The sequence below is a fragment of the Drosophila teissieri genome, chromosome 2L, assembly GCF_016746235.2.
Source record: "Drosophila teissieri strain GT53w chromosome 2L, Prin_Dtei_1.1, whole genome shotgun sequence".
NCBI classification, from domain to species: Eukaryota; Metazoa; Arthropoda; class Insecta; order Diptera; family Drosophilidae; genus Drosophila; species Drosophila teissieri.
The window spans coordinates 8,861,975-8,886,629 of NC_053029.1; the positions used below are offsets into that span (position 1 = coordinate 8,861,975).

A 24,655-nucleotide genomic window follows, 5' to 3' on the forward strand; every position below is an offset into this window, starting at 1 on the left:
GTATCTGAGTTTTCATGATTTGCCAACTATAAGGAGATAAACAAGTCGCAATGAATGTGTATCCCTTTTCTGCCCATCCGGTGGCAAGCTCCTTTGACGGACACCGACTTCTGATCCACAAGTTTAAGGTGTAGGATTTTCTGATACTAAATTATTTATTGGCCAACAATCGCTCCTTCATCTGGCACACTATGTGAAAGCAGTCAGGAGAATGAAACACTGGTAGTTGTCTTAAATTTGTCATCTTTTTTTTTATTTATAAAATTTAAAAAGTCTCTAAACAAACAAAAATAATGAAATGAAAAATGCATAAAAAATGTTGGCTTACATTCAGTTTTGCGTTATTCTATTATCCGTTTGATTTGTATTTTGAGAGGTTTTACAATTGAGTAATGGGAAACCTATATTTAGCTAAATATACAAATCAACAATATAAAACATGGAGGCAGCTGTAATATAGTGTGGGCCATATTTAGCGGTCACACGACATTTATAGGATTGTTTTTGGGAAAGGATCGTTGAACCTGCCTGTCTGTGTTGCTTTGTTGGATCGTTTTCCTGTTTTACTTTAAATGTTAATTAAAAATTGCACCGTCACCAGTTAAAATAGTTGCTATTTTGCCGTATGTATATATCGTTTCTTTATAACTATGGGTTCTTCACATAATCGATTTAAAAAATAAAATTTAGCTAAAAAGTTTTACTTGGCCTGCGTCTTATCGGTTTGCTGCTGTCAAGATGTCAAGGGTCTGTGGAATTTCGTTCATAGTCAGGTTATGCATCGTACTTTTGATTAAATACTTTTCGAAATATTTACACAATAGCTGGAGAGAGTGAGTCCTTCAATTTTGAGCAATATTTAGTATTTAGTCGAGAGCTATTGTTGATGTTCTGCAAAACATTGACTAAATCTAAATTTAATTTAGAACTTAACGTTAAACCTAAAACTAAATGCAATTTATAGTACAGATTTGCTTGCTTTGCATATGTGTATATCATATAGGTACTACATAGATATTTTATTTAAATGTATATTTTTAATAGCTACATTAATCATATTTACATTGTTTTCATTTAGTTGTTTAGTTCTCGTTTGAATGTAGCTTATAAATATTTTTACACTGTATTTATGATATGCGTGCAATTTTGAGAGATTTTATTTTTCATAATTTCATTGTATAATGATTATGGTTTAGAAGCATTTTCGTGTAATTTCCATTTGTGATATGAAGAGCGCGTTATTTTGGTACAAAGCAACAGATTCTCTGATATTTTTATAGGTGCGCGCAAAGAACAACCCATAATGTGGCTTAAAGTCTAAATAATTATAAAACAAAAGCGAACCGTAAATTTCTCAAGTACAATTCTAGCTAGGAATGTCGTGTGCTTGGATTTTGGTGAAGAGGGGGATTAGAACCTTTTCGTTTTAGTATTTGGGTTACATTATGCTCAGCTATGACACACTTGTGGCAATTGCTTGGCCTGCAATTGCTTGGTTTCAATTTATGTACTTTAAAATTATATTCTGTGAAGCACAAAACGTCAGTTAAATGCCAATTTATTGGTACTTGGTCGAAGCTAATGTAAATATACATTACAATTACATATACCTAGATAAATCGTAGAGCTGCCTGCCTTTATAAACAAATATACATGCACATCATGTAAACAGATATCTCTGAATATATCTTACGCAATCACACACGCGCATCAAGATTTTGGGAAGACATCCTGCTGCCGAAGGATTTCTCCGGCCGCAAACACATTCACGCACACAGAGAGAGATATTTGCCTAGCAAGAACTTAGATCCGCTTGAACTTAGGTGGCTACATAAACGTCAAGAACAGGAGTCGGCTTGGATTAAACATAAATTGGAAGTTCTCAGTATAGTTAGTAGGATCTGTTGAGTTTAGTTGTAGTCGGGTGTTCCGGTGGCGGTGGCGGTGCCATCCAGCTAGTGAGCCTGCCACTTGAACTTGGACTCCATCAGCCACTGTTGGCCCTTTCCGTAGCTGCAAGGACGCAGCAGCGGCGTGTTGGCATCGTCTCGCGTGGCGCGCTGTAAGCACTGACCCGTATTCGTGTGCCGAATCCACTTCTCCTGCAGGGTAAATGAAGAAACATCATTAGGTGAAACTTAAAGGATATGGCGAGATGTAATGAAAACGTACCTCTGCATCGTAGACCCACTCCTGATTGCCGCCCATGTTGTGGCATCGCACCATGTTCACCGGCCCGTTAGAGCTGGATGCATCCAGGCACAGATCGTCGGACATGATCTGCTGGCGCTTGGTGTAGGCGAACACCTGATTGCCGCCCAGGCCGTGGCAATAGCTTATGCCCACCTTCTCGTTGTACTTCCTGCCCATCGTGTCCAGGCAGGTCTCCGTTTCCGCATTTCGGATCTGTTGAGCATTTGAAAGTTATACGAGTTGAAACAATCACTTTTAACTAGAGTTTGCGAATTACCTCTCCAAGATAATAGTAATCCAAAGGCATTAAGCTCTCGGGGTAAACGTTCTCCAGATACCAGCGGAAACTCTTGCACTTGAGGCGATCTCGCAGAGCTTTACGATCGCTCACATCGCCCGCCGATGCCTTTCGAGCTCCTAAGGTTATTTCATAAATTGGTTGGAAAAAAGCAAATAAAATACACAAGTTAATTGGATTATTCCAATATTGAAATATAAAACATTTATGCTGGCGAGTGTTTTGTGTTTTACGATCTAAGTGTATGTGTTTGTTAGAAAGCGGGTTAAAAATGCTTTGTTTATATAAGAATTTGTGCGTGTGATGAAAGATGGAACATATTAAGTATACCAAAAACATGCAAGTTCTTAGAACTTAGATCTATGCAGCCCAACAATTACAAGCAGATACAATTACTTATTATATAAGCAGTGCCAATTATGTTATTTACAAGATTCTTAAACATCCAAACATATATCTAAAGCAAATATCCATTACCAGAAAAAATGTATACTCTTTATTTAGTAGTAGTTGGCAGTAGAAACTATATAAAAGCTGGGTTTCAGGGACGAGGACTTTATAATTAAGTTTCAGATAACCGCTCCCACTAAATTTGAGTTTCTTTGGACCTGTGCGATTAGTCCTCGCAAAAATATGCGGTTTTTGGGGGGAATAATGTTGGGGACACAATGGGGACAAAGACAAAAGGCAGCAGGTGTGTGTGTTTTTTGGGCGTAAGTGGAACAAAACCAGAACGGAACTGAAAAATGGCACAAGAACACAGAGAGAAATAAGTGGGAATCGGGAACCAATAAGACAAAAAACATTCGGAAAGCAATAGGTGTAAGGTGAAGAAAGAAAGATATTTTGTGATTGGATTCAGTTGATTGATCGGTGGCTTGCTATATATTTTGTTTTTGTGGATTGGATTTTGGACACGTATAATGCCATGCCATAAATCATAAATATCGATATAAATATTTATTGTGTGTGTATATAGACATTGCATAATGCAGGGCGTGCTGCTTGCTCGAGATAAATATTTTAGTTATGTATGCAGATATATATACGAATTTACGGAACAAAACACTATTTAAGAGACAGACAATAGAAACTAGACAGTGGAGAAAGAACGTGAGCGTGAGAGAGAAAGTGGAGGAGCATTCTGTTGGTTTTATATTTTTTAGATTTTTTTGTTTTTTGTATTTTTTTTGTTTGTAGTTTGTTAACCTGGATAAAAACTGTAGTAGAACTCTTTCCAGTCGTCCAGCCAAACCTCGACCAGACGGGCATTATTGTGATTGACTATCTCCGTGGTGCCGCCGGGGAAGGTGTACGGCGTAGACTTGCGGAACACGTGACCCACACGGGAGCAGGGCGCGATCTCGAGCACGCCGCCGCACATCCACACCTGAATGCGTTTAGTATCGGTATCGGTTTCGTGTTGGTTTTTGGTTTTTGGCACATTTCATATCGGTTTTCGTTTTGGGGATTATGTGGGTGGTTGTTATTTTGACAATCGGGCAGTACAATCGAGCATTTGGTGGTCAAAGAGTGGACGAGAAAGATATACACAAAGAGATATACAATAAATAGAAGCTGTTGTTAAAGAGCAGTTTAAGCCAAGCCTAGCTCTCTGTACTTCCATGGCCTAAGACCCTCAAGCAATTGGGAAATAAGAACCGGAAAAGATGGTTTCAAGACTGCACTATATCCAGGATTCAACTAGAAACAGCGGCGCCTACATCTCTATATTAGTTTGAGGCATTATAAGCACTTTGTATGGGTATTTTTCAATAATAACTGCAAATTAGGATTACTAAGAGTTAAAACCATCTGCAAAGTGCTTATTAAACCACACCAACCCTCAAGGAAACCAGAACACAAACAAAGATTCAGCTAAAAACTAAAGATTAGTTAGAACTTAGGGTAATAAACGAATCATCAAACATGATTACCAATTGGTCAGATACTTAAAGCATAATTAATAAGCAACAAGTTACGTGTACGTTATGCTTAGCCTAAGGTTTCAACTTGTTAATACTGCGCAAATGGATTATAACTGGATACGTTAATACCTATGCAAACGAAGTAGTCAACATTAGTGTTTAGTATTAGGAACACGATGATATTATATCTGGGGTTAGCTGAGCTTGGTCCTTTAAGGAGCAGTCATGAGAGAGAGCATGAGCATGAGCAAAAGGAGAACTGAGAAATTGAGTAACTGAGTAGCTGAGTAACTGAGAAGAATTGTGAGAACATCGAGAGGAATTTGAGTTGAGGAAATCATAAGAGAAAACATACTAATTAGGTAGGTAATGCCAGTGCGGTTATAAGAAAGAATGTTGATGTGTTCTGTCATCGATTCGGAAGCTCTCTGAGTTACATGACATGTTTGAGGAGATAGCTAGTTATAGAATGCTGATCGGGTATCGTATATCGTATATATAGAAGTCGGTTACACAAAATCATTAACTATACATTAGTTTTATGCTCAAAAAACATATCAGCTGGATTTGAATGTGTTGTGTGTTAGTGTTTTAGTGGGCACCTTTTTTTTCGAAAAGTGTGGGTTTTTTTTTCTCTGTCTGTTAGCGATTTAAAGCCAATTACAAAATAGATAACGAGTAATTCTTAAAGTTAGGGAGTTAGATGCACGCAATTTAAAATCGACTTGTGGTTGGAATGTTATTTGACTGTTTAATTTGTTGATTGTTGTTTGTTTGTCGTTTTGCGAACCTGTGCTCATCGAATAATAGAAATCACGCCACTCGTCCAGCCAAACTTCGGCCACTCGGGCCGCATTGTGCAGCACAATTTTGGCCACGCCGCCGGGGAAGGTGTACGGCGATTTGTCACGGAACACGTGACCCACGTGGGAGCAGGGTATTATTTCTAAAATGCCGCCGCATTGCCAAATCTGCGGATTATCATCGTCACGATTGCGTTCGTTGTAATGGATTGTGTGTGTTTTTTGTGTGTGAGTAGAAATAAATTTGTTTCGTTGTTTTAGGTCAAATTTAAATACTTAAAGTAAATGCTTCAATAAAAAGAACATAATCCTAAAGTGAATGCAAGGACTGAATTTGTTTTTGCGGCTTGGCTTGGCAGCTAAGGAAAAACATTTGAACAGAACAAAAGAGAGAACGGGAAAAGCTATCTGCAAAATGCTTTGATATTGCCTTACACGGAACGACATCTCCAGATTCTCGCCGCCCCAAATGTCCATGCCCTCGTCGTAGGAGCCAATCTCATAGAAGTAATCCTTATCGATGGAGAACAGTCCACCGGCCATCGTCGGTGTTCGCAGCGGAGCGGTCCTATCGTTATTCCGGCGCGCCATTTCTCGCGATGGCACTCGATACCTAAAGCGGATTAAAGCGGAGTGGGGTTTTAAAGGGATTACCCTGACCAGGCAAAGGAAACTTTTCGCTCACCATCGGAAGTTGAGCTTCCAGTTAAAGCCGCCCCACGTGGAATCCGAGGCCGTAATGTACTCGAATGTCTCGTCGGAAATCACATCGATAATAGGGCACACAACCGTTCGACGATTCTGCACAATCCGCGCGAGAAGAGGCTCCAGCCAGCCCTCCGTGCACTCACAATGGGCGTCCAGGAAGGTGATGACCTCACCGCTCACATGCTCGGCTCCCAGGAGACGGGCACGGATCAGTCCGGAACGCTTCTCTGTGCGCAGCACAAATGTCTTTACCGGCAATTTGGCCACATACTCCTCCAGCTGCTTGCCCAGGAAGTCTGCAAGATGAGATGCGAATGTGTTTGAGTTATCTTATCACATAATAAGCCTCTTAATTAAAGCTGCAGTGCCTCTTAATTCCATATTTGCAAGAGTCCCCTGAGCACCCTTTTGTGTATTCGCAACTCACCCCGTTCGCTGGCATCGTCCACCAGGATAATCTCTTTGAGGAGGGCGCGCGGCGAGCGATTAATAACACTCCACACTGTTCGCAGCAGGGTTGTCCAGGCTTCGTTATGGAAAACTATCACAATGGAAGTGGTGGGCAGCTTGGAGGCATAGTGCTTGCGGCGGCAACTGAAATGGGATAATGCTACAACCGGTTTAAGCATATTTAGGAATTCAGCTCTTACCCCTCATGTCGCACATCGGTCAGCGAGCGATTCAACGAAATCATGTCACTGGCCAACAGATTAAACTGGTTCTCCTTGAACTTCTCCTTCATGAGATCCTTCATGTCAGCGGGTATCTTAACCGGCTTGCCCATCTCGCCCGGTTTGCCCTTGGCTTCCTGCACGGAGGGCGCCAGGAACCACTTCTTGAGCACCACGCTGGGATAGGTCATCGATATGCCGCCGGATGCAAAGCCTTGGCCCATGATGAGAGCACCACCAGATTCGCCATCCAGGGACTTTTCCGTATTAATCTCATTATCGTCCACCAGCTGATTGTCGTCCACCAGGCGCTCGGCGTTGGGCAGCTCCACGTCGTACTCGCCGGATCGCTTGCAGCGCCATCCATCCTTGCCGATGCAGTCCGAGTAGCGGGCGATGAGGACGAAGTCGAAGATCACCCAGACCAGCGAGGTGAGCAGGACGATGCGGCAGGTGTTGGAGCGCATGCGCCCGCGCATTTTGCGTGTAAAGGTCGAGAAAGTCATGGTTGGCTTGGATCTCTGTTAACTATCTTTTTGCGGCTGCGCTATACTCCTTTGGTTAACTGATTATTGATTATCCTCGTTTGATGTGGAACTAATGGTATGCTTTAGTGTGGGGCTATCATGTTGGTACCCTGTTTATGTTAATTATGCTTTATGCTTTTGTTGATTTGATAAGGATATGTTGATGTGGCTCGTCTTATGTTTAAAACGTTGATGTTGCTGTTGCTGTGCTGTAGCTAGTTTACTTTGTTATCAATCGTGTCAGACTTTTATCGCTCCCTCAAGCGTGAAATGTTAATAGTTTTGTGGTATTTGTTGTTGGCACATATGGGAGCTCCACTCGTCTCGTCTCCCTCTCTCTGGCTGTCTGTCTGTGTGTCTCCCGTGCACTCTCGCACATGCTAGCCCTCGGTTTGACCTTTGACTCCGACGTAGAGTTTCTACAGCCGCATCCTCTTAGGAATGATCGCTAGTCCTCGGCGACGGTTTCCAGGTCCAGTTTCGCCGCGGAAAACTCATTCCCGGACCACTTTTTTTTTTTGCTATCTTTCTCTATCAGTTCCCTCTGGCTATGAAAAATTACGACCTTCGCTATTATTAAACTGCAAAGAGAGGAGAAAAAGTAACAATAAACACCATGATAAATCACTTCGCTATAATGAATAACGGCGGAAAAAATGAAAGTTATGATTACATATTGCCGTGATATATTTTTATACGTTAATAATCAAACAAACGCTTTTTATTTGTATTAAAATATACAAATACACAGATAAATGCGCTCCATTTATTGTTGGGCTATGAATTCACTTCGTCGCTTATTTGCCCAGCAATTTATTACCAATTTTGTTAGCCACACATGTGTGCAGTTGGGGCAGATACAATTAATTATCATATGAGATCATATTAATTTAAGCTTTTCGTTATCAAAGTAGGCGCATTAATATTTATTTAAGATATGTCAAGTTGATTGACGCAAAAAACGCGTGATTATAAAGTGAGTATATATGTATATCTTTATATGATTGTTTATTTTGCAAGAAAATCGAATATGAAGGGACCACAAAAGCTAAATAAATACGATTTATATTGATTCCACATGAGAAAAACCAGGCAAATATATTCCATGGAAATTGCGAAAACTCTGCATCGATAAATCGCATCAAAGCTAAGCTTTCAATGCCCCTTTTCCGGCTTGAATCTCTGTGTTACGTGTGGATCCCACCGCGGAATCTCCAGCGCTTTGCACACGAAATGCCAGCGGCAAGTATGAGTAGGAAAAAAAGGGGAGAGAAAACCGTTTTTTTGTTTCTCCAAATGCCGTTTTGGCCAAAATTCCATTGACAAAGGTCATAGTCGCAGACAAAAACAACGGCAAGACAAGCAGCATCAGTTCCAACAACTCACGCCAAATGCCAAACAAGCTGTCAGAGGGAGAGCGCGCTAGGTGTGACAGGGAGAGGGAGAAGCTGTGCGGCAGTACTGGCCAAAAGCGCAACAACTCTTAACGGTATTTCGCCGGGGCTTTTCTGGCTTAACTCATACCCTATGAAGGCGTATTACTGACACTGAGATGCATTTTGTGCCCCAAGAAAAATGTTGAAAAATGTTTTAATGATCAGAAATTTAGGTCTTTGATATTTATATTTTAGGTTTACTTATTAAACATTTTAATGATCTTTTCTTCTTTCTTTTTCATTCCAATTTATTTATTTAAAGTGTTATGCTAATTTATAATTTTACATAAAGAATAATACATTTTTCTATCTTCTTGGCACACCTATTTAGAATGTATGTATTGTATGTACTTATAATGTACCCAAAATGTATAGATATTTTAAGACCACGCCTTCAATTAGAGTACTTGTATCTTCGCTGCCCGAATTCCTATAGTTTTTTGCATCCTGCACTTTTTTGCGCACATAACGTGCCTTTGAATCATTCATAAGGCATGCGACGTCAAGCTCGTTGAGCGGCAAACTAGACAAGACTCCGGGTCTGGGAAACAGTAGGTAGAGTGGGAAAAACCAGTTTCCCACCAAACAGTCAGCCGACAGCGCCACGCACACTACTACCACTTGGATAGGCTGCCTCTGGGGGGCAGATGGAGATGCAGATGCAGATGGAGATGGAGAAGGAGATGCAGAAGGAGATGGAGATGAAGATGGTGCTGCGGATGTGCAGAAGTGGGTGGCTTGGGCAGGGGGGCAACACTCTGCTCAAATATGCAGTTGCATGTGCTGCAAGACCTCTGAAGAGGCAAACTTCTGTGGCGCTCACTGGAGTGCCCTTTCAGCCATGTCAGGCCATCAATAATACATTTGATAACAGGGAAACGTAAAAAAATAAATTTCGAGTTTTTCAATTATCCAACGTTTCTTGACAGCGCGCGCTCAACTCAAAATTCAGAACTGGGTGCTGCATTTTTGAGTAATTAATAATTCAGAGCAGTTTGGAAAAAAAAACTAAATATTGAAAGGTCACCTATTGAAGTTTTCAGTGCCCTGAAAACTTTATGACAACCGAATGCGATTTCATATTTGATGAATGGCGGACAAAAAACTTGCTCAATTTATTAGGCTTTTGAAAAGCTGACGCCAAAAAAAAAATGTTTAAAATAATAAAATAAAAGCATGACAGGATATTAAAAAACCATTTTTAAGCGGCTGTCAAAAGGGCTTTCGGTATTTGCAGCATTTAAATTAATCAAATTGTAACAGCACTGTTTTCACGCTTGTTTATGCTGCTGCCACTCATTTGCATGCATATTCCACTATGGAAAATTCAATTTCAATTATGTCAAATGAATACATTTTACAATTTCAGCGTTCTGCTTGAAAAGAGCATACCATTGGTAATTGGTCTGGCAAAATGTTGAAATTCAATTAATCCCACATATCACTAAAATCCCAATGGCTATGTTTGTTGGGCAGAAACAAAAATACTCTCACAAGTGGAATGAGTTGCGACTGTCGAAGTCACGCTTTGTGAACTGCTAATTGACAGGTAATCAGTTTAAGTGATGAAAACAGCAGCGAAAGCATACAAATATTTTTCACATAAATTGTGGTATGGGCGAAAAATAAAAAGAGTTAAATTCCAATGCGACTTAATCAACGCTATTAACACTTGCCATTATCACTGCTCAAGAATTAATTAAACAATCTGATAAGTATTTTTATTAAATCGACATTATAAACTAATTAAAATGCAATTCAAAGCAATTGAATTTATAAGCGATTGGAAAAATCAACAAGAGCTGAGAACATCAAGTGAGAACAGTGCTTGCAAAACTTGATGGACATGCAATATGTTCAAATTATTTTAAAATAGTGAAATCTGTAGGCATTAAATGATTTCCAAATTGGACTGCTTCCTAAAACAATAATCAACTTTTGCAATCTGATAATAGCCTGAAGTTGAGTTAAGTTTCGCAGTTCGCAGCAGTAATTTGCTGGAAAACTCTTGACTCACTGTTGAGTTGAGTTGAGTTGCTGTGCCGACAGCAATTGATGATTTATGTACGACAATCAACTTCAATTGTTGCCGACTTCTCTGAACTTGAGTGCTGATTTCTGTCCCTCTTTCTGTTTTCCGATACCATGGGTTGTGGGTGGTGGTGGGTGGCTCTGCAGATAAGGATTGAATGTTTGTCGGTTGGCGACGTGAAGTTTTGCCTTTGCTTCACTTTACTTTACTGCTGCACTGCAGCATCTCAGATTCTTCTTTTGTAATTTAATTTTGCTCGATTTTAATTAAAATAGAGCTCGAGCTCAGCGGTGCGCAAAAATTCACAGCACGTAACATTGAAAAACTGTCAAACTGTCATAAATTGAAATATTCCCGTGCTTACCCCCCCAAACCGTTACCGTACTTTTCTCTTGAAGTTGGCCCCTTTTGGACTTTATCTTGGACGGGGCCACAAAGCGGAAGCTAACATTTTTTACAACAGCTAAAAAATAAAAAAGAATTAAAATGGGAGTGGGAGTGGGTGGCTGGTGATGGCGCCTGCTGAAAGCTTTTCAAGCTGCGCTGTGTTTATTGCCACTGATAAGGCGGCGGGCGGGAGGCGGCGAGGGGCGTGGCAGGCCATCTACGTACAGTAGTGGCTCGGAAATGTGCGAAACTTTTCGGCTTCGAGGCGTTTTTAATTTGACAAAACTTTTCGTTTTCGTGAAGCCGAATTTTCGTAAATGAGTTATAAGTTTGGCAAAACATATTCCAAATTAGGCGAAAATTGCATTAGAAGATAAAACAATATTCAAAATAGTTTGAGAACTACGGTTTTTTGTCAGCTCAGCTGAAATGTTCTAAGAAAAAATCGAGTTATTTATTAAAGTATTATTAAGAACCTTATGATTGTAAGCATCTTAAGACCACTTTGGTTACGCCGTGCACCAACTATTTGCAGCCACTGTAGATGAGCTTGTAAGCCCGTTTCAACTGCACTTGGGCCCGAAAACACTTAGCACGCTTGTTGAGTGTGTGGCGCGCACTTAAAAAAGCGCACAGCAATTAATTTGATGAAAATCTGTGTCAGCTCTTGCAAGAATTTCTCAAACGCGAGGCGGAAGCGATGTGAAGTGGAGATAGTGCATAATGTTAACAGATCGAAACTGTTTGAAGCTGACGTGCGCTGCCATAACTTATTTATTACCACTCTTTTCGGGGGAAAATCTGTACCTGCAGTTGCCAGGCAATCAATTCATAGTTACTTTTTAATGAATTGCCAGCTGTGGTGGCTGTGTTGGCTGTGTTGGCGAAGGTCATGTCCCGGTGATGACAAACGCGAAAAACCGACAGGCAATCAAAAAGAGCAACCAAGCCAATAAACGGGGGCAACAACTATTGTGACAACGCTTACAAAATGAAATTGTAACACAAAATGCAATTAAGAGTGCAAAAAAAAAAAAAAAAAAAAAACAAATAAAGGGGGAAAACGACAAGCAATCCAGTAACAGGAAAATAAAAACAAAGGCGCACAGTGAAAACAATTTGGAAAACGTAGGCAATTAAATGCAATTAATGAAATTGTACAATTATGCGAGTAGTTTGCTGACCCGCAGATGACCATTTGCCGTCGAACTGGTTGCTTTTCCATGGGTGTCCACATCTGGTCACCATTTGCATACAATCCAAACGGAAAATTAAACCAATTTGTGACTTGTTCGCACATAAATCTGGCTATACTGTAGTTAAACTGAATGAGAAATGGACTTTCGATATGATTAGAAATCTTAAATCTAATATTCTTGATATTAAACTGTTTCCTAAACTCCTGACAACTCAATTTAAAAGAAAACCATCGGTAACTAGGTAACAAATCTCATGTTATATCTCATATTCTTGATATTAATATACCATAATAAACTATTTGCTATACTCCTAAATTCCTGAAGACTCAATTTAAAAGAAAACCATCCATCCAGTTGACTAATAGACAGGCGGCAAAGGCTAGCACTTCACTTCCAGGAGCTTGACTGCCATAAATTCATCATCCAAATGCTCCAGCCTGCTCCCCACATATAAATCATCCGATTTTAAGTTTGCCATAATTAAGTACGCTCGTTTGGCGCACACTTCAACAACAAGTCGCGTCGAGTTGAAATAAAAAATTCACATCAATTTCGAGAGTGTTGTTTTTCATTTTTTTTTTTTTCCCGTTGGGGGATAATACTTGTTGTAGGTGTCTGGGGGCCCTGCACTCTCGGCACTTTAATGATCTGTGGCCGACTGCCAGAAATGCTGGGGAGTTCTGGACTTCTACAGTTCTGGAACTCTGGAGCTCTGGAACTCCGGCTGCCTGATGTGAAAGGCGCGTAATTTATATTGCACACAAATAAAATTTATTTCGGTTTCATGCTGGCATGCGGAGTGAAACCCAGTAAATTCGGAGGAATGATACAAATTAGCGCTATAAATACGCCCCACACACACGCACACACAAAACTCAGGTTCCACAGTCCACATATTCAGAATCCACAGGCCGCTTGCCGTTTTGAAGTCATAAAAACAAATGCGATGCCAAGTCCGTCCGGCAGGTTAATGAACTAAGACGCCGGCGACTTTGGCGATGGCGATGACGATGACAACGCCTCGCAATTTCAGCTAATAAAATGCTAATTTTCCCCCACTCCCAACAGTTGATACTTTTCAACGCAGTCAAACTTCGCCAGCTCGAAATTTAGTTACGTTTCTTTGGAGAAATTATAAAAATAAGTATGAACAGGTTATTATAGTTGGATTTATGGAAAGCTATTACGGTAGTAAGATTATAGCTTCTTTGAAAATATTTTCTCTAGACTTTACACTTTCAAATAGCAATGAATATAGGTTGTTTAGTTCATGACTGGGAGGGCTTACTGTATGTCACCAGTGAATGATAAAATCAGGTCGTGTTCAGAGATATGGGAATAGCAATTAAAAGAGTCCCCAAAGAGGTGCGTCAAAGGGGTTTCGTCTGGGGAACGTTACTAACTAAGTGAGAAACAAAAGGTTTGGAAAAATTTGGCATACATATTTACATAATATTTCACCTGCTTAAATACTCTTGTTTGTTTGCAGTTGTCAAGTATGTTGTAGGGATTAAATAAATGTAATTTAACCCAGTTAACAAGGCAAATAATGCAATGCAAAGTGAAGTAAGCAAATACATTTTAATAATACAAATGTAATTCGTTTGATTGCTCTTTGGTATGGGCATTAGACAACACAAATGGACAAAGCCATAAAAATTGCTTTGAAGATGGGATTTTTCCCGGCGACTAAAGAGAAAATAAATGACAACAAATTAGGTAGGCATTTTCGAGAGGAAACCCGAGAAAAATTCGAGACCATAGAAAACCTGTCGCCAAACGAAGAGAAATGCGTCGAAATACGAAAATTGACATCTGAATAATGTATCTGTGTGTTTGGGGATGGGGATGTGGGCATTATCATCATCATCATTATCATTTGCAACCATCAACTGTTCTGCAGGCTCATAAAGCGGATTTTGCGCTAATTTCTCGTTCTTTTCTTCTCGTAAAATCTTTTGGCACACGGAACAGAAATGAATTCATGACTCGCATTTTAATTAAAAGTAAATAGAAAGAGACAAAAACTGGGCAATGGAGAAGGACAAAAAATCGGAGCTTTACGTTTGGCATGTGTACACAGTGAAAAACGTAAGTTTAAGCATCATATGAAAGCCTTTTGAAGTTGCTGCATTTCAACATTTAAGTTAAGTAAAAAGAATTTACTGTGTATCGAGAAGAATGGAGAGTGGAATCAAGAAAAAAGATTCCACTGTGTTAAATGTAGCAGAAGAGGATAAGAAGGGGGCGGGGTGGCGTTTAGAAAGCAGAAATATGCTAAGCGACCCAGCGTTTGCATAGCAATTGCTCATTTACAGTACTCGAGTTCTTCTTCTGCGGCGTTTTTTATTTAAAACAAACTTTGTGTTTTCTTTTTGTTATACCACTTTCCTGCAATTTGTAAAACTTTGCACGAATACGGCGAACAGGCTAGAAAAAAAATAAAATAAAACAGCCTGCACATAAAGGGCGAGACAAATAAGTGGAACAAGCGAAAAGTTTTCGAGGTTTGACATTTGGCACAATGGTAATTCTATTTGGACCATCATTGGGTGGGCTTGAACTCGGACCCGGGAAAAAACCCCCTCCCCTGCCCCCTTTGCGCTGGACCCGCATCATTAATTTGCTTTTGTTTCGCTTTGTTCTGCCTCTAATTATGGCCAGCAGCTTCGTTTATGCGATTAAGCCAATTATGCATCGGGAAAGGTTGGCTTAATTAAATGGGAATATAATTACAGTTTCCAGAATTCGAAAATTCGGTTGCTTGGTTTGCACCCATCGGTTTTAAGCTGGATTGCGAACTAGTTTATGTGGTATAATTTGTAAAATGGCTCAAACTGAAGAGACGCCTAGATTTCTCTTAGATTAGTAGAAATCTTCCAAGTAATTCGATTTCCATGAAGTAAAATCCCATACGGACATGGGCCAAATGAACTAGTAGACTAGCACAAATCCAATGCATTTCATTTAAAATCTAGAAATCCAATTCAATCAGTCACAACTAGTTTTACCAAATTAAATCAAAGCAGGTCAGTGAGCTTTCAAATAAAAGCCCCCAATCCCACACTCTTATCACGAAAACCAATCACGCATGAACGCACTCGGAACTAGGAGATGTGCAGGGGGCGGCGGCTAAAAGAGGGCGTGGACGTGATTGGACTCTCTTGCGGTTTTTTCGACCAACGATACACCCTACCATGCCCTCCAGCTTTTTTGGACGGACTACTTCCTTCCCAGGCACATGCTCACACTCAGACCGCCAATTTCGCTTTGTCCCATTAAAATGTTATTTCCTTATTATTGTCCAGACTTAATCGTCTTCCTTGCCAGCAGCCTGTTTTCCTTTCTTTTCCCTTCGATTCCTCCGCTTTTCCCCACTGTCCCACTTTTATAGCACTCTCTTCTCGGCTTACCGATTCGTATAGGGGACAATTGTGTCCCCACAGCCGCACATGTGCACAATTGTGTTCAATAAAATAGCAATTTGTATTTTATGGCTTTACATTGCACTACTGCTTTACAATATTTCCTTAAGTGAATTATTATACAGCTGGGAGCTGTAAAAAAAACTAAATATTTGAGATATAAGCCGTAAAAGTGTTCACCTGAAGTTGTAAGCACACCTTGTGGTGACAAACAAGAAGATAAGATTGCATACATGTTTACCAACTCGAAGAAATCATAAAGCTTTCACTTCCATTGCATTATTGTCTAAATATTTCCTCTTCGTGTTTGCAAAGATCTATCTTCATTGCTACTTTCGTGACCGGCGCTGTAGCGAGATATGAGTGACTGACGGACTTTATTCCCCATTTCCATTTCGCTCCTCGTTTTCATGTGATGCGTGTCCATGACAATGGAATACAAATTTCTATGGCACACATTTGCTTATTTCTGCTCTCTTGGATTTTATTTTTTTTGTATTTTTTTCGTAGGAATAGGGAGCTTACACAACCTCATAATCTTCAAGCGGGCGCCACCACAACAAACTAATGCAAAGTGCCAGCGCCACACTATGCCAAAGAATTTCTGAGTCATCGTGGGGCATTGTGATTGTAATGGGGCAGCATCTGCAGATTTAAATTTCAATTTGGACAAGGGACTTTAAATGGTAGTTCTATGGAATATTCGAACAATATACAAGAACAACAACTTGGCAACTACAGAACGTTTCAACATTCATTACTTCGCATGGAGACAACTTCATTTGGAAATTCATCAGGCTCAAAGCTGCTGGTTATAACTTATTTGGGAGGAAAACACAAAAGTTGCTTAACAAATGTGCGCAAATAATAAAGTTATTTGGCAACTATTTACCCAATAATAGAATGGAGTGGAAAGGGGAAAAACCAACAAATTCAATGCCCTAAAAGAGGCTTATAACTGCGGCTCTTTGTTCGCAATAATTTTCAAGTATTAATTACTAAAAACTGGCAGATGCTTTCATTCATTATCCGAGATTATCAATGCAAATTAATAAAAAAAAACCTGTAAGTGATTCATTTTCCTGAAAATATTTTCATAATTTTCGAATAAATTAAATTAAATTAAATTGAATGAGTTATTATGGGGGAGAAGCCTTTTTTTGCAAGCCATTGTTGCTGCCTTTGTTCATCATTTGGTTATGTTCATCAGCTTATCGGTTATGCAAATGATGGTATTGGGTTTCCATTTCCCAGCTCCCAGTTTCCAGTTCGCAGTCCAAATTGATTGGAAATGAGACACAGACGGATCGACGAGCAAGTGTAGCAGCAAGTGCCATTGAGCTAATTAAAACACCTTGCGTAACTGGCGTTCAATGCCGCTTAACTGGGTGACATGCCAATTAACTAGATGGTAACCAGCATACCATTGTTCCGGGACACGTGAATTGGGCATCCCAAATGCTGGTGATAGAGTGGTGATGGAGTGGAGTGCTATGTTATGTTAGGTAAATGTGGTTGTTCCAATGTTGTCTGCTGCGCCGCTATCGGTGTTTCTTAGTATCAGGCGAGTGCCTCAGATAGCAGAACATTCTTTTCGGTTACTTTTCATGCACTAATAGTTGATCAGAATTTATGGGGCCACCGTCCCAAACCACCCAACCACCCACTAGTTTGCATTGCGCCCAGCGGAGCTGCGTTGCCAACCTTGGTCAAAATGCTGTGCTGGCTGCTGCATGGGAGCTTTTGTTGTTGATGCAGCCATTATTGCTGACGCGTCTCGCTGCTCAGCGTTGTCAACCTGGCTAATTTCTAGACCAATCTGGTTATGGCCAAGGGGCGGATATGGCAAGAACAATACCCATTTTGCGGGCAACCACAAGTCAGTTTAATTTCCATGACTTATCAATGTTGTAAAGCTGTTGTTTAGGCGACGCAGCTAATCAAACAACAATTATATTTTTATGAAATTTTCTTTCAGCATCCTAAACTGAACTTCTGTTACAATAAACCCTTAGTTACATTTCAGTCGACTAACGCATACCTCGCATTCTGCTTAAGGTCACCACTAGCGATACAGAGAAAATAGAAACTGGACAGTTTTTTATTAGCCACCGTTGTTTTAAATTGGCATTACCAGCGGTGCTGCTTGGCTGCTTGGCGCGCTCCAGTACGACTTGGTTGGGTTTTAGCGGGGTTTTGGTTGGAGATTGGAGACTCGGGGTCGGGGTCCGCTTTTCGGTGGGGCTTTGTCAGGTTCGACCCTGGGGGCATGGCTCATAAATTTCCTGCTGCTATTGCTGTATGAAATATATGCTGCATAATTGAATTGCGTCTGTGTGGGGGTGCAGTGTGCGGCATACTGTTAATTTCAAATTTATGCTCATAAATAAGCAAGGCATTTTCATTAGACAACATTGGGAAAAGAATGAACGGGCAAAAAATGCAAGCTTATGAAAGAAATGGGAAAACAAAAAAAATCCTGTGGTAAAAATGAATGCAATGGTTTTATTTCAGAGAGATTCAAGCCATTTCAGTTTGCTTACATGTTGATGCCCCGCAACGCAATTTAAAGGAAATTTAAGATACTACACCTCTCTTTCTTTGGAAGATGGGAAAAGCAAAATACCACGAATACCTCTCCTTCGAGCACTAAAAAATGTAATTCATACCATGCTGGCAGAACAGAAAAGTGCGATAACAAAAGAGTTTTTCTTGTCGACCTCCGGCTTATCAACAATTTTACTCAGCTTAAGTGCCAGAAATAGAAATAAAAGTCTTACAGTTTAAGAATAGATTCCGTTTCTGGTGTTAAATGCCGCGTAATCACTTTCGGAAGCCCATAAAAGACCAAAATGAAAAAAAAACCAAATAAACCAACTAAACTGAAGAAAAAATAAACGTGAGGGAGTCAGTTGGAGTGCGAAAGCTGTGCAAATAAACGTAGTCAGCTACGTCAGCTGGGCTTTAATGTGTATCTTGTGACATTCGAAACAGCAGCAGCAGCAGCTCGAAAAACGGGCAAGACAGAAATGATATTGGCGGAGAAAAAATAAACCGAAAAAAACAAAAGAAATAAGGCCAATGATGCTTGTAATTGTAGCTCCAGTTGGCCCCCACTCTTGTTGGTTTTGCAACTGCTGTGCTGTGCTGTGCTGTGTGTGTGTTTTCCACACGATTTTAGCCCCTTTCGCAGCTCTTTTTGACTGCTCTCGGCCATGGCGGCCAATTGCAATTTCAAGGCTGCAGCTCCAGCTCGAGTACTCCGTCTTCTTGGCCACCACAGCACACCGCACCGCATCACGTCGGATCGCATCGCATGGCATCGCATCCATCGCCCACATGCGCAAACAAGTCTTAAAAACTCATTAACGTTTAATAATGTGAAAAGCGAGTTGCCGCCGGCTACACAGTTGGCCACTGACTGTCACCACGTCTGTGGCACACAGAGAAAGGGCAGCTACTTATTACCACAACTTCATTGCGAATCGGCGCTAATGCCAGAGGTACTACTTCTGGCTTTAGGCTCCGGATGCTAGTTAACAAATAGTGTGTGCCTACAAACCATAGCACATTCACATGATTGTAAAAACGATATCTATACTTGAGATTGGCATTTCTAAAACCACTCTGAAGATGATTGCAGTTTCTCGCGGTGCAGTTGCCCCCCGATGGACACTTGCTGCACTCAATCAAGCTGGACGCCCCGAAGAGGGATGATATAGGATGCACTGCGAATGGCAGGGGGCTAAAACCCGGGATGAGTTGTCTTCATTTCGCCATAAATGGCAGCTGGCAACTGGCAACTGAAGCAGACCAGCCATAAAAGTTGACAGCGGCAACAGCATCTTTTTTGCTTGGTTTTGGTCGAGAAAGTGATTACAGAAAAAGGAAAATTGAATGCCAGCATTAGCTAATGGACTTTAGCCTACTCGGAGGTAGATAGTAAATGCATGACAAACATCTTTGCATATATGATTAAAAAGCGGCAGTCACAAAGAAATGGTGATGCTACCTCAATTGATGCTCGAATATCAAGTCGCCGCTAATTTCCTTTTGAAAAAGAATATTTCCCCTGAAAAAAGTGCTCCAATTAACAGCTTCCAAACGTAGGCTGTTCTGTAACCCAGATATCAAGCCTATATCGCCCCATGCCATCGAAAACTTGATCATGAGCAGGAAACTGTGTCTAAGACCACGGCATTTTGTCATTTCATGGGCGGCGGGCAGCATTATCACTTCTTGGTACAAAAAGACAAAAACCGCATGACAGTGCCATAAAAACAGAGCTTCATCCTAGACAATTACGATAGAGTAAAACCCGCTTTACTACGGGGAAATCTTTTCTTGTACAGCATCTGCGGCTTCTTCATTGTACGCTGCCAGCCATAACTGTAGTTGCAGGTGTGTGGGTAAATGTACTCGATGTTGCTGTAGTTTCGGTGTTTGCTCGGGGGAATTTACGGAGCGTTGATGGCTTTCTCCTCTAAGACTCGATTTTATGTGGAATGATGGAGACGAGGAGGAGGGTTCAGGGCATGGCAGGGCAGGGGAATGGATAACATAGTGCTCCAACTAAGCTCGGAATGGACATGGGGATGGGCAGGGGGAAGAGCACGGGGAGATGATCTCTAGGCCATTAGGAGGGGGTCAGCAAAAAAAGTTTTCGTTTATTGGTGGCATGGGCCAGTTTTATAGCTTCATTTGCACACAACCTACAACCACTGCTGCAGAGGCCGAGGTCAGGTTGCTATAATTTAGGTGGCAGGTGGGCGAACAGTGGGCGTGGCTCACCAGCTGCAATGTGGATCGCCAGTCTTTCAGCGGAACGGTAGCCAAAAACCTTCAACAGGAAACCCTCAATTTAAGCTTAAACCTCAAGATGCCTTATTGCTATTCAAAAATTCGCTTTCTTAAATGCTCTTTCTCGTAAATTTCTATATAATATTATATTTAGTAGATAAGGCTAGTCTGATTCCAGCGAAATCAGCAAGAAAGCTAAATAAATACAAGTATCTGCAACTTCAGACGAATTTTTTCCAGAATTTCCGCTTACTTATCTCAGAAAAATGTTTCATTGATAATGAATACTATCTACGAATTAATAAAATTATACTTCATTTGCTTAAACAATTCGCACCAAAACGGTCACGTTTCAGTTAGGCGACAACTATGCAGTAATCGTATAGATAAGACCGAGTGAGTATATATTAAAGAATTTAGTCAAAAAAAAGCACCCAAACAATTTTGGTAATCAGTAAACTTGTAGGAACTGTTTCCGCGAAATCTTTCCCACAATCAGTGTTTTTTCTTTGTGCCTTTTTGTCATCGACTTCACCCAACAAGAAGTCACGACCCAAGTGGGCATTATTTTCCGCCGATCTGGCGGTCACTATCATCATTACAGTGCGGCCGATAAGTACGTGGCCCATTGTCATTTAGTCATTAGCTCTGGGCATTAATTGCAGGTGGAAAACGGCGACCTTAATGCATTCGGCTCCACAGTGCGCTTGATAAAAAGAAATGAATTTGCAATGGTCAGATAGGAGTGGGAAAAACATTCAAGATCATCTGACTCGACTAGACGATATCCGGTAATTTGGCTTTCAAGATATTTACATTCCAATTATTCAGATTTATTTCCAGAAATCGTTAAAAAGACAAGATCTTTAAGAATAACTGTTGATTCTGATAAGAAGTAAATGTATTTATTTGCGCTTTACTATAAGTCTTGAATTTGTTTGCAAATACTATATACCCTATTCGGGACTTGGAAATTTAACGGGTATAAACCCGGAAAACTGCATTTAACCAGAAAAACAAGAAGAGGAATCTTCAGCGGATTTTATTTACACGAACCGGTTTAATTGGCTCGACCTCCAATCAGAATCAAGTTCACGAACGCACTGGCATTAAGAATCCAATAAGTGCATTGGGGGAAATACAGATGAAAACAGATGAAAAGTCGCGTTGGAAATCGCTTACCCAAAGTGAAAATCTCTGGATGAAAGGATGTGGGAAGAGAACAAGAGATACGTTGCAGGATTAACGCGAATTTTTTTCCTCTTTTTGTTTGATAGTGTGTGTATGTGGCGAATTAAAGTGACCAACAAAAACAGACACACATACACACACACACGGCAGGCCGCTCACTAACTAACACACACACAATCGTACGCACCGAGAGAGAGCGAAAGAGATGGAAGGAGCGAGGGGAGATTCGGAAATTTAACACGTTTGCCGCGATTCCGATTTCGATTCCGGCGGAGGGCGTAGTAACGCCCCTAAATTGTGGGCGACCCGGTTTATTTACACGTCCGTATGCCCGAATTACTTACATACGTATATATGTGTGTATTATGGACCGCGCCTGCTGCACTTTCCACTACTACCACTCCAACTCTCTGTTGCGTACGCGCGTGTGTGTGTGTGTGTTTATGTGTGCGTATCAAGTGCACACGTATGCAACTGCTTGGCCGTGTGGGTGTTTCAAATTTGATTTTTTATCCGGAAAAAATTGCATCAAACTACTCACACTTGCACTGCACAAGCACTGTTAACTCTCTTTTGATTAATAATTAATTCATGCGCGACGCGACATATCCTCGTATCGGAGCAAAAAATTACGAAGAAGAGAGCGTTGCGGGTTGCTTAAATAGATTTTTCAGGTTTTCAGAGTGACCAGCTGAGGTATACTAAAAAATAAAAGTGCTGAGGGAGGATGCTATCGATAGTTGCAATAAGACTGTTAAAAAACAATATTTTAAAATTATTTTTCAATAATGTTTTTTAATGGCTTAAATTGTTATATATTATTTGAAGCATTTTTTTCATTATTTTAAATACGCTTAAGATTTGCCCCCACACATTATCTGATGGAAGAAATAATATAAAATATATTCGTTTGTTTTTAGATATATTTTAAAGCATATTTTGCTAAGGAAAGTTTTCGTAGAATTCGATAACGTTTTCATCCAATTACAATTTTTTGAAGTACAAAAGTATTTGGGAGCTGCGCGCTCATTTATTAAACATATGAAAATAACGGTATTATTTAGTACGATAATCTCAGACTATTCGGCTTCCACAAAACTGAAAACATTGAGTTATCGATTGCAAATCAACTTCGCTTGCAATGCCCCTGGTCACACCTGCCACCCTAAAAAAACTTACAAAAACAGCGATTAATTCAGCGCTGAAAATCACACGGCTCGCGTCTATCCGCGTCGCAATGCACAGTCGCAGCTTGCTGCCGGATCCGGCTGTCTATCAGCCGGACACCCTGGATCTAAACACAGATGGAAAGGCCGCTGAATACTGGTTCAACTGCTTCCGCGACATGGTGGCCAAGTTCGCGAAGGTGGCGGCCAAGTCGCAGGAGGAGGATCACACGGCCACCCAGAGGGCGGAGCAGTTCCAGGCGGCGTATTTGGAGCGGCTGGAGGAGCACCAGCGGAATGTTCCAGTTAACAAGGGCAAGGTGGTTCTGGGTACCAGTGAGCTCCTCAAACTAAACGAAACCCTGTTGCGCCGCTACGGATTTGCGGATCCCTGGCTCAGACAAAAGAAGCTGGAGAATGCCTCGGCTGTGGCCCGTCTGAAGCAGCGTCTCCAGGAATTGGATGCCCTGGAAGATGAGGACACCAGGTGGACAGAGCTGGTACGCGGTGTCCTTGCCGGCAATATGTTTGACTGGGGCGCACAGGCCATATCTAATATCCTGGAGCAGGACAGCAATTTTGGACTTCATTCAGCCCTGGAACGTATTGAGAAGCGACCATGGCTGCTAGACAACCTGGACAACTGGTTGAATCGCCTCAAGGGCGAGCCCCACAAGTGCGCCGTGGTCTTTGTCGACAACAGCGGCGTGGATGTGGTCCTGGGAGTGCTTCCCTTTGTCCGAGGACTCCTGAAACGAGGCACCAAGGTGCTGCTCTGCGCCAACAGTGAACCTGCTCTTAATGATGTGACCAGCGAGGAGCTAAGATCCTTGCTGGATGTCTGCTCGCGGGAGTGTGAGGTCCTGGAGCAGGCCTGGTCAAAGGGACAACTACTGGTCTATGCAAATGGACAGACTGGTCCCTGCCTGGATATGCGCACACTGCCCCAGGAGCTGTGCGACGCCATCGCCTCCAATGAGACTGACCTGCTTGTGATCGAGGGCATGGGACGCGCCCTGCACACAAATCTGAATGCCCGCTTTGGTTGCGAGACCCTCAAGCTGGCCGTGATTAAAAACAAATGGCTGGCCAAGTACCTGGGCGGCGAGAACATGTTCGCCGTCGTCTGCAAGTTCGAACCGGCTGCGCCCAGCTAGTCCAGGAGCTACTACGTTCATTGTTATTCCTTGTTGACAAACAAACGATATCCTCGGTCCTTGTTCAGTTCGAAATTATTGTTATGGTCCACAGAACTGCTACCACTACCCACAACCCACTAACCACACCCATCCCTCGATCAACCGATGAGATTCATATGTGTATAAATATAATCTTAATGCAAGTGCTTTCGTGGTCACCTCACCCATATAACCGCAAAAACTTTTAATAATTAAAAACAAGAATATATAATAACAAAGCCTTTTGTTTATCATGACGGCGGTTTATTATCGGTCATGGTTATATGGACTGCAATTTTGATAAGCGCCGAATGGTGTGGATTACTGGCTGATAAGACCCAAAACCCACCGTTCGCTTCCAACTGGCATTTCATCAGGACGGAGGGCTCACTCAGACATTTCCCACCATAAAACTTGGATACTGTCTGCTTTATCTACATAGAGTCTGGCTTTTTTGCGGCCTCCGGTGCGTGCTCATTCTTATGGTTAACTATCTCATTTATCTCTCTGCTCGTGGTCGAAATAAAACAGCAAAGTCATCATAATAACTGGTTGATAAGCGGCAGCGAACGAAGTCGAGACCAGGAAATGCAAATCGATCCACAAATGTACGCTTTAGAAACTCGCAAAGCTATATATAAAATATTCCATTAAAATCCAAAAATAGATGCCAGAGGGAAAATGCCTGCAAATATATGCCTTCCATAAAGCTT

General features: G+C 41.2%; 2 protein-coding genes across 5 annotated transcripts; one reads left to right on the top strand and one right to left on the bottom strand.

The window, feature by feature from the left end:
- Positions 1 to 226: 226 nt before the first annotated feature.
- On the bottom strand, positions 227 to 22,270 carry LOC122618416 (polypeptide N-acetylgalactosaminyltransferase 5). Of its 4 annotated transcripts, none has more exons than XM_043794852.1 (10): positions 22,140 to 22,268; positions 21,590 to 21,604; positions 6,581 to 7,709; positions 6,358 to 6,524; positions 5,908 to 6,226; positions 5,658 to 5,835; positions 3,701 to 3,881; positions 2,471 to 2,610; positions 2,173 to 2,406; positions 227 to 2,102 (listed from the first exon to the last, which is right to left on the bottom strand). In XM_043794852.1, the coding sequence occupies exons 3-10, from the start codon at positions 7,105 to 7,107 to the stop codon at positions 1,956 to 1,958; spliced, it is 1,893 nt and encodes a 630-aa protein (XP_043650787.1). In that variant the 5' UTR covers positions 7,108 to 7,709; positions 21,590 to 21,604; positions 22,140 to 22,268; the 3' UTR covers positions 227 to 1,955. The 4 variants fall into 4 exon arrangements, 3 of the variants coding, with proteins under 3 accessions (XP_043650787.1, XP_043650779.1, XP_043650796.1); XM_043794844.1 differs by lacking the exon at positions 3,701 to 3,881 and adding an exon at positions 5,210 to 5,390 and having other exon boundaries at positions 22,140 to 22,266; XM_043794861.1 differs by lacking the exons at positions 3,701 to 3,881; positions 21,590 to 21,604 and adding an exon at positions 5,210 to 5,390 and having other exon boundaries at positions 22,140 to 22,270.
- Positions 22,271 to 22,734: 464 nt separating this feature from the next.
- On the top strand, positions 22,735 to 24,181 carry LOC122623244 (4'-phosphopantetheine phosphatase). Its single transcript, XM_043802270.1, has one exon. The coding sequence runs from the start codon at positions 22,740 to 22,742 to the stop codon at positions 23,919 to 23,921; it is 1,182 nt and encodes a 393-aa protein (XP_043658205.1). The 5' UTR covers positions 22,735 to 22,739; the 3' UTR covers positions 23,922 to 24,181.
- The last annotated feature ends 474 nt before the right edge of the window (positions 24,182 to 24,655 follow it).